Genomic DNA, 10,418 nt, shown 5'->3' with positions numbered 1-10,418 from the left:
ACCCGCGTCCCAATAAGGCTTGAGTCACCCTTAATTATAGTTATGCATGAAACTTTTCCCGCATAGAAGCTACTGTCTTATTCAACAACTGGTGCAATGTTAGCTGAATGTGAGGTACAGGAAACACAGATGCCACAGTTTTTGTTTTGTTTCAGCTTTTTCATATAGTACAAATGAGGCCCCACAACAAAATGTTACAGAGCATTCCTGAAGTGCACGATCTGAACCTGTGGCTGAAAAAAAACACCACTTCTTGATGTGCAATAATTGATTTTTGTTTGTTTGTTTGTTTCTGCAATCAGGGCTTTCATAAACTCTCTCAGCCACAGCCCCTTCCAACCTGCAATATTGGGACAATGAACATTGGTATCAGCTTTGGAAGTGGCATTAGCAGGGCTATTTTTTTTATGTGCTCCACACTAAATAAGAACAAAGTTAGAAATAACAGGAATGTTCCTCTTTGTTGCTGTTTTACTGCCTTTTTCAAAAAAAGCAACTAATAAGTGCAATGAATAATAATAATAAATCATGAACTCACAGCACTATAACTTTGGAACAATGATTATGTTTACTCTGTTATGGCTTTTCTGTCTCCCCTACTCTGATACACCTAAGAAATACTGCTTATAACTTGTTTCACAAAAGATGGACATGCTTTAATACCTAGTCAGCATCTTGCTGGCCTATAATGTGTATCCTAGTCAGCATCTTGCTGGCCTATAATGTGACAGCTCCAAGTTTCCTGGTAGAAAGGGGAGTGAATAGCATTGTGAGATGCACTGAAGCCTATATTGTCCTAATATATGAAAGTGATGGATCTGCTTGAGGAGCGACATGCAAGATACAAAACCTCTCTTTTTCCTCTTTATTTTATATATAAAAATATGGATTCTGACATTCTATAAACAACAATATCATATAAAAACAATGATAGCACTGTACATTTTCATTTGGCTTTGGCCACCAAGTTATTCTGGTAGTTATGAAGCAGCTCGTGAAAGAGTCTTCCTTGCATGAACCAATTCAGTTGCAATAAAATCTCAAGAAGGACCTACAGTAAGGGGGAAACTGGTGCTTATATATTCATAAACTATAATATATAAAATAAAAGAAGTTTGCAGTATTGTATATTAACTTGGGGCTAGAGACAAAAGTAAAAAACAAAAACAAAACTCAACATTTTTGTGAAGTTGCAATCTTCTTCAATGGCCTTGCCATTTCTGAATATTCTCAGACACAGTTCAGAGTCTTATGTATTACATTTTAACCCTGTACAGATGGATGTGCACATTTAGCTTATTTCCTGTTCTTTCCAGGAAGGATATCTGTAATCCAGTAGAGAAACAGAGAAGAGATTGCCTTGGCATGATCTGCAAAGGAGAAAGCAAATTCTTCATGAAATGTCAATAAGATAGTGTTCAGTAAACAAATTCCGAATGATAAAAAAAAACCCAAGTAGACATCTGTTTCCATTTTGGAGAAATATGAAGGGAGAGGGGGAGACACCTATGCCTGGGAGCTACAAACATGCAAAAACTTCAAGATTTAAAATCCTACAATAAACAGTTGCAGCTGTGACATGAGTTGCTTTGAGCAGGGATAACTCCAGACTTGAATGGTTAAGCATAATTACTTTATATAAGCCAAATAGGAACTTAATGAAATGAGCAGCTTTGGATAAGACCTTTATTACAATTTTAGGGTTGTATCCAACAAAATAGTTCCAATAGCATGAGGATCTCCATTTGTACAACATAACTTCCCTTCACTTTCATCTTCCTGTGTGCTCCTACACCCTCCCCAGATCTGTTCTGGAGAGCGGGGATTTCTCTTTCATGAGCTTCCCCATTCCGTATGCCCTGCTCAATCCAAGCTTGTGGCCAGGTCCTCAGCACTCCTTAAACTTACACCTGGAAATCTCTGTCTCTTAACAACAGTCTCTCCTGTTCTCTTTTCACTAGCTCTGTGTACTCGGCCTTCCAAAAACCTCTGAACAAAATACCTGCCAAACCCAAGACTCTTGAGTTAAGGAATAAGAAGAGAGGCCTTCTTGTGGATCAGGAATTGATTAAGTTGTAGGAAGCAAAGAGAAGGAATTTATGGACAGTTCTCGCAATGGATGGATGTAGGGAGTGAAGTCCTCTAAGGATTAGTACAGGGACCTGTGCTTTTAAACTTGTTCATAATCTAGAGTTCGGGCTGAGGAGTGAGGTGCCAAGTTTGCTGATGGTGATAGGGTCAGGGTCATCAAAGCAAAACAAAAGGTTTGCAAAGAGTTCCAAAAGGACCCTCCAAACTGAGCGAATGGGTTATAAAATGGCAAATGCAATTCAATGTAAACAAGTGTACAGTGACGCATGGTGTGGCAAAAGTTCTCAATTTCACATGTGGATGGAGAAAAGTTTTTCTCTTTCTCCCCTAACATTAGAACTCATAGTCATCCAATGAAAATGAATGTTGGGAGATTCAGGACAGGTAAAATAAAGTCCTTCCTCACACAGCACATAGCTAAACTATGTAATTCATTTCCATAGGTGACAGTGATGGCCACCAACCCGGATGGCTTTCAAAACTGGACAAATTCATGAAAGTAAAGCCTATCAGTGGCTACTAGCTATGCACTTGAGCACCAGTTGCTGCCTTCCGCAGGATAGGTGGGTGCTGTTGAGCTCAGGTCTTGCTTGAGGGCTTCTCATAGCCTTCTGGTTGCCACTGTGAGAAAAATATGGTAAACTTATAAGGACCACTGGCCTGATTCTGCAGGCTCTTCTTACGGTATTTGCCCATCTTGGACAAATATTTAACAAGAGTATAGCCACATTGTGGCTAGGCGTTTACCACAGTGCTAACTACTGCAGTATAATTATTTTTAAGCTGCCTCCTCTTTGATTTCTTCATCTTTGCACATTGCTTTATTTTCTTGATTGCAGCGCATGCGAAGAATCTAGATTGTGCATCACAGGTGGAAGGTAAGAATACTGTATGCTGACTGAGAGAAAGAATAGGTACATGGAGGGGAAAGAATTAGAGGACAGTTCTGCACTTGTTGCTCTTTAAAAAAAGATCTTGACAGAAGACGTTTTTAGCTCTTTAGTGGGTGATAATTTCCTAGGCAACAAGAGAGAAAGCTATTTTTTACTTGATGTTTGCCAACAATAACAACCCCCCCCCCCCCAAATGTTAAGAGGCAGACTTTAGCGAAGAGGGCAACCTGAGATAGTGGTGGCTGAAGGAGTCCATAGACTAGAAAAAGGAATGTCTTTACAACAAAACTAAACAAAATCCTCTTTGCTCTTGAGGCTATGGCTATCCAGTGTTGGGAATGAACTACTTTAGTTTACTGAAGTTCAATGAATCGAATGAATCGAAGTTCAATTACTTCAAAAATCTCCAAACTTCATCCAAAAGTAGTTCCTATAATTGCTGGATGAACTGGATGGGAATTCAGTTCATCTTGGGGTAGAACCTTGAACAATTTCTAGTTCATCTTCAAGTTCATTTGATTACATGGGTTGTTGCTGTTGTTTTTAAAATCTTTACATTCTTTGGGACTTTAAGCTTTGAGACCACAATTGTTGGGGGAGGGGAAAATAAAACAATTCACATTCCACTGTGTGTATGTTTTAAAGTTTTCTTATTCTGAAGTATATTTTATACTTCAGCACAGCAGCTTGTGACATTCTGAATGCTTAAAAAATGGCTGAGGATCACTGGATGCACCTGCGTTGAGGAATGAACTGAGCAGGAACAAAAGGTATGAATTTTGTAAAGGTATGAATGTGGAATGGGATTAGTTCCTTTTTGGACATGTTAAATTGAATTAGTTGCTTTCTTAAAATAAACTTTCAAAAGCTCTGTAGATATCCAATTCCAAGAGTTCCCGTTGCTCTTCAGTGTAGGTGATTCTACTGCTCTTCTGCTTAGGTAAAGGTAAAGGGACCCCTGACCATTAGGTCCAGTCATGGCCGACTCTGGGGTTGCGGCACTCATCTCGCTTTACTGGCTGAGGGAGCCAGTACAGCCTTCGGGTCATGTGGCCAGCAGGACTAAGCCGTTTCTGGCAAACCAGAGCAGCACACGGAAACACCGTTTACCTTCTCACCAGAGTGGTACCTATTTATCTACTTGCACTTTGATGTGCTTTCGAACTGCTAGGTTGGCAGGAGCAGGGACCGAGCAACGAGAGCTCACCCTGTTGCGGGGATTCGAACCGCCGACCTTCTGATCGGCAAGTTCTAGGCTCTGTGGTTTAACCCACAGCACCACCCTCATCCCTACTGCTTAGGTCCCCACAAAGCCGCATGGGATATTCTGTTCTCCACAGTGGCATTGCATTTCCCAGATGTTCTGAAATACATGAAGTAGCTGCCAGAAGGGACTCCTTTTCAGTTGGCCCATAATCCCTGAGTCCAGGCTAGTCTGCTTTGGTTTATTAGAATATGAATGGAAGCAGCTGTTTGAAATATTGTTTTAATCAACAACAACAAGAAAACCCTCGACAAGGAAAGCAAGGAAAATCCGATTTCCTTTTTGAAAAGGGATCATTTCCCAATGGAACATATTTGTGATGGAAGGTTTCGATTTATTCAGCTTTTGTATTAATGTAGTGCCACAGCTGCCCTCCCTGCTCCTAGGCCTTTAACGTGGTGTGAATTGAAGCGGTAGCTGTTACACTTTTGAGCTTTTATATTTATGACGATTTCAAAAAGCAACTCAAGTTCTCTTTGACATCAGCGCTAGTGAAATATTGACCCTTCGTAAGTATATAACATGTGGCTGACTTTCATACCTCTGGCCAGTACGTTTGTTTTTGGCCTATCATAGGGACATAGGAGTCAGACCACAGGTCCACCGAGTTCAGTATTATCTGCACCAGGGCGGTCCAACTTTTCATACCAAGTGGGCCGCAAGAGTACTTCAAAAGGGAACCCACAGGCCACATACTGCCTTGTTGCATGGGGGGGGGGAGTGAGGCCAAAATTGGATGATGATAATAATAATGATAATAATAATAATAATAATAATAATAATAATAATAATAATTTATTATTTATACCCTGCCCATCTGGCTGTGTTTCCCCAGCCATTCTGGGCGGCTTCCAATTGAGTGTTAAAAACAATGCAGTATTAAATATTAAAAACTTCCCTAAACAGGGCTGCCTTCAGATGTCTTTTAAAAATACGATAGCTGCTTATTTCCTTGACATCTGACGGGAGGGGGTTCCACAGGGCAGGCGCCACTACTGAGAAGGTCTTCTGTCTGGTTCCCTGTAACCAGACAGACCCTCCATGCCCCTCCAACCCTCATGCTGCCTTCCCAGAGTCAGCTCAGAAAGGTGCAAGGCTGTGGCAGAGTCCTAGAGCTCTCCCACCCCCTTCCTAAAGCTGGGGAAGAGCTAACTACACTTTGGGAAGGAGAGAGGTGGACTCTAGGACCTTGTCAGAGCCCTCATCCTTCATTCCCAAAGCCCAGAGACTCGCTGAGCCAGCTTTGAGAAGGCAGCGTGAGGGCATCAAATGTTGCCAAGGGCTGCCAAAAATGGTCTCAAGGGCTGCATGCAGCCTTTGGGCTATGTGCTTAACCACCCTTATCTAGTGTCTCCAGAGTTTGAGGCAAGGGGTGTCTCTCAGATATACAGTGGTACCTGGGGTTACAGATGCTTCAGGTTACAGACGCTTCAGGTTACAGACTCCGCTAACCCAGAAATATTGCCTCGAGTTAAGAACTTTGCTTCAGGATGAGAACAGAAATCGTGCAGTGGAGGCACAGTGGCAGCAGGAGGCCCCATTAGCTAAAGTGGTGCTTCAGGTTAAGAACAGTTTCAGGTTAAGAACAGACCTCCAGAACGAATTAAGTTCTTAACCTGAGGTACCACTGTACCTGGAGATGGCGGGGACTGAAACTGAGCCCTATTGAATGCAAGACAGATGCTTTACCATAGCTATTAAGCAATCATTTTATTTGTGGCTTGTCCCAGATTCCCCTTCTACAAGGGTAGGTGCCCCTTCAGCTAAGGCGCAGCGCCCCTTCAGCTAAGCGGGAGGAGAAAAGGAAGGGGCTCCGTTTCTCCTGCTGCTTCGCTGAAGGGGCGCTGCGCAGAGAGGGGGAGAATTTTGTTTTTTCTTGTTCTCCCCCTCTAAAACAAGGTGTGTCCTATGGTCGGGTGCGTCTTATAGAGCGAAAAATACGGTAGTTCTTACAGTGGTTAAACAATGACTTCCTCTTCCAAGGAAACTCTGGAAGTGTAGTTTGATGAAGGAAATAGTGGGTCTCCTAACAACTCTCAAAACCCTCAACAAACTATTGTCCCCAGGTGTCTTTCTGGGAAGCCATGGTTGTTTAAAGCGGCATAATGATGCTTTAAATGTATATTACAGGCAGGGCCACAGTCTAAAAACAGGTCTGCCATATTAATGCAGAAGCCTGTTAATTTGATGTGAACAAACCCAAGTCAGTTTCGGAGTGCAGGACACCATATGCAGTACTTTGGATCCTGACCAAAGTTTTTTCATGCTTCTCTTTTACTGGAGACTTCCTAAATAGTATTTAAAAATCTGGAATTCGGGGGTGAAGGAGTCTTATTTTCTCATGCTATCTGCTTCTCTCCCTTACACGTACTGCACACACACACGCCAGTGAACCATTTTCAGAGTGAGGTAAAGTGAGGTGTGAAGAGAATTCTAAATGGATGCTTTAAACCACTGTAAGGAGTGAGGAGTGTTTATGCCACAGTTGGATTTATGGAGAACAGTGCACCTTATGAGAACGAGAAAGAACGGGGGTTGTGAACCATGCCTTGCAGCTATTCTCTTCTGTTTTCTTAATTGAAAATAAAACGCACAGATTGCTATCTCGTAAGTCCTAGTCTTCCCCTCCACCAAAAGGTAACTAACTTGCATGAAGTTAGAAGACAGCAAATGTACAACTAGAAAAGAAAATTATTTGGCAGAGTAAAATGTTTTGCTGCAAAACATCCAGATCACGAGCGAAAGGCTCAGGCTACAACCCTATACTACCTTGGAGCAAGTCCCACTAAACTCAACAGGCCTCACCTCTGAGCATGCTTACATTTGCTTTCTAATTGGAACTGTGTATTACTGTGTCATGGGCAGAGGAAAGGGTAACAGCCAAAACAGGGCCACCACTGAGCCCTCTATATTGGACACCCTTGAGACTACCTTTACACACAGACTGAGAAACAAAAAAGTAGACTGCCTTTGAAATATATATTTTCCCTGTAAATGGAAAAGTGCCTGGAGGCGGTTGGAGGATGGATGGCGGCTAACAGATTGAGGTTGAATCCTGACAAGACTGAAGTACTGTTTTTGGGGGACAAGGGGTGGGCAGGTGTGGGGGACTACCTGGTCTTGAAGGACCAGGTGCGCAACCTGGGAGTCACAGCTGTCCATGGAGGCACAGGTTAATTCTGTGTCTAAGGCTCCATCTGGTACGCAGGCTGAGACTCTACCTGCCTGCGGACTGTCTTGCCAGAGTGGTGCATGCTCTAGTTATCTCCCGCTTGGACTACTGCAATGCGCTCTACGTGGGGCTACCTTTGAAGGTGACCCGGAAACTTCAATTAATCCAGAATGTGGCAGCTAGACTGGTGACTGGGAGTGGCCACCGGGACCACATAACACCGGTCCTGAGAGATCTGCATTGGCTCCCAGTACATTTCCAAGCACAATTCCAAGTGTTGGTGCTGACCTTTAAAGCCCTAAACGGCCTCGGTCCTGTATACCTGAAGGAGCGTCTCCACCCCCATCGTTCAGCCCGGACACTGAGATCCAGCACCAAGGACCTTCTGGCAGTTCCCTCATTGCGAGAAATGAGGTTACAGGGAACCAGACAGAGGGCCTTCTCAGTAGTGGCGCCCGCCCTGTGGAACGCCCTCCCTTCAGATGTGAAGGAAATAAGCAGATATCTTCTTTTTAAAAGACATCTGAAGGCAGTCCTGTTTAGGGAAGTTTTTAATATTTAATGCTGTATTGTTTTTAAAACCTGATTGGAAGCCGCCCAGAGTGGCTGGGGAAACTCAGCCAGATGGGCAGGGTATAAATATTATTATTATTATTATTATTATTATTATTATTATTATTATTATTATTAAATTCTGCATCCTAGTTTTCAAGGAAAGGAACAATAACAGCACCTTTGTGTGCACTGAACTTACCGGGAGGCATCACTGACTTAGTGTGGAACTCTTCCACGGCCCCCTTGAGTTTCTCTACATCCTGCAGAAACACAGGAGATGTCATCTCACGCAAAAGAGTGACGTCTGACAAAGGCATGCTGCGAGATTCAAGACTCTGTAAAATCTCCTGAACGCTTTCTGAATTCACAGCTGACTCTGCACATTTAGATCGGTCTGGGAGGGGGAGGAATGGAAGAAAAAAAGCAGAACAAGAGAGAGAAGTTCATTTACAAAGTTTCCTCTTTATTTATATAGTTATTGATTAACTACCCTTACTTTTCAACATCACTCGATTATTTTGATTTGCAACTCTTAAAACAGATGTGTTATAATGCATGTCACATCCATCCCAGGCACTTAAAAGCACACTTAACAAACATGCCCCCCCCCCCAAGAATCCTGGGAATTGTATTTTATAATTTGCAGCAGCTTTAACAAAGTTCCAAGGATTCTTTGGATGAAGACAAGTGCCTTAAATATTTGTTAAGTGTGCAAGTGACCACTGTGACAAGCCATTTACCGCTTGTTAAAACGAATGAGACAGTAGCTATGGTAATGATGGCAATATGGCAGGCTGAAAATTTCTGGCGGCATTGTATACCGAAGCAAAACCAGAGGAGAGACTGACCATGACTTAGGAACAAGATAACCAACTACAGCTATTTGTAGCTTTAGAGTTATCTATTGTAGCAGGGATGAAAGGCAAATGTAAAAGCAAATTCCTTCCAGCATTACGTCCTGTCACTTTTTCCTCTCTTTCACCCCAGTCTTTCAATCATCTACCGTTACCACCCTTAGTCGTTCAAACTGTGCGGTTTTAAACTTGTAGTTTGCAATGGTGCAGGAAAATATGTAGATCTGTCTGCACAACCACTAAGTCATAAACAGTTTGCCATGAGGGGTGGCATCTATGTACAGTGGTGCCTCAGGTTACATACGCTTCAGGTTACAGACTCCGCTAACTCAGAAATAGTGCTTCAAGTTAAGAACTTTGCTTCAGGATGAGAACAGAAATTGTGCTCTAGCGGCGCGGCAGCAGCAGGAGGCCCCATTAGCTAAAGTGGTGCTTCAGGTTAAGAACAGTTTCAGGTTAAATACGGACCTCCGGAACGAATTAAGTACTTAACCTGAGGTACCACTATAGTCTGGATTTGAAGTGGTCACTGTATGACAAGTTCTGAGCACAGGGCCTTGGAAGTTTCTCAACATGTCTGTCTGAAATCATATTCTGTGACATTGCCCAGTTGCTTCAAGTTTCAAGTCAAGCCTTTCTTGCCACTGGGTTATACAGAAAAATGAGCAACATCAGTGTTTAATTCATGCCCGTAGAAATAAATTCCATTGACATCAATGAAACTTATTTTAAGTCTGCTTAGCCAACACGGTGGCCTTCATATGTTGTTAGGAATTAAACTCCTATCATCTCTTGCCAGCATGGCCCAATGGTCAGGAAAGATGGACATTTTAGTTCAGTAACAGCTGGATGGCACCACATTGGCTACCTGGACTTAGGATATACCGTATTTTTTGCACCATAACACTCACTTTTTTCCTCCTAGAAAGTAAGGGGAAATGTCTGTGCGTGTTATGGAGTGAATGCCTACGGATGGTGGGGGGATCTGCTGCAGTCGTGAGAAGAGGATCCATGGTTCCCCTTCTTTCCCTCCTCCGTGGCTCGCTTTGAAACAGCAAAGTGGGAGAAGAGCCGCTGAGTGGGGAGGAGAGAGGGACAGAGAGCCTGCTTCTTTAAAGGAGCAAAGCGGGAGAGGAGAGGAGACTTCTCCTCTTATACCCCTCTTCTGCAATATTAACATCATCCTTCTCCTCCCACCCCACGCGTGTTCCTTGTCCCTTGAGTGCTTTTCCTTCCCTCCCCACTTAAAACGTGGTTACAAAGTACGGATCCACATGGATCCTCAGGATTTTTGCACTGGGTCACCCCAAATTCACCATCAGATCACATAGCATGTCCATGGCTACAGCCTGCACCAAAAAAATCACGCACCCACTGTTTCCTGGGGCCGCAGCGGTGCAAAAATGTGGTTACAAAGCATGGATCCACATGGATCCTCAAGATTTTTGCATTGGGCTACCCCAAACTCACCGTCAGATCACATGTCTGTGGCCACAGCATGAACCACAAAAATCATACATCCACTGTTTCTTTTAGAATATTTTTTTTCTTGTTTTTCTCCTCTAAAAACTATGTGCGTGTTATGGTCG

At 43.0% G+C, this 10,418-nt stretch overlaps 1 protein-coding gene across 1 annotated transcript in view; it reads right to left on the bottom strand.

Moving 5' to 3' along the window:
* Window positions 1–845: 845 nt before the first annotated feature.
* Window positions 846–10,418, bottom strand: part of ERICH1 (glutamate rich 1) — a 63,805-nt gene continuing 54,232 nt past the window's right edge. Inside the window, exons 5-6 of the mRNA XM_080999318.1 lie at window positions 8,175–8,369; window positions 846–1,370 (exon numbers count right to left, since the gene is read on the bottom strand). Coding sequence (XP_080855444.1) covers window positions 1,297–1,370; window positions 8,175–8,369 — 269 coding nt within the window. The 3' untranslated portion in view covers window positions 846–1,296. The remainder of the gene's footprint in view (window positions 1,371–8,174; window positions 8,370–10,418) is intronic.

This window comes from Podarcis pityusensis (assembly GCF_964106645.2).
Source record: "Podarcis pityusensis genome assembly, chromosome: 3".
Lineage (NCBI taxonomy): Eukaryota > Metazoa > Chordata > Lepidosauria > Squamata > Lacertidae > Podarcis > Podarcis pityusensis.
This window is presented reverse-complemented; position numbering and strand designations above follow the sequence as displayed.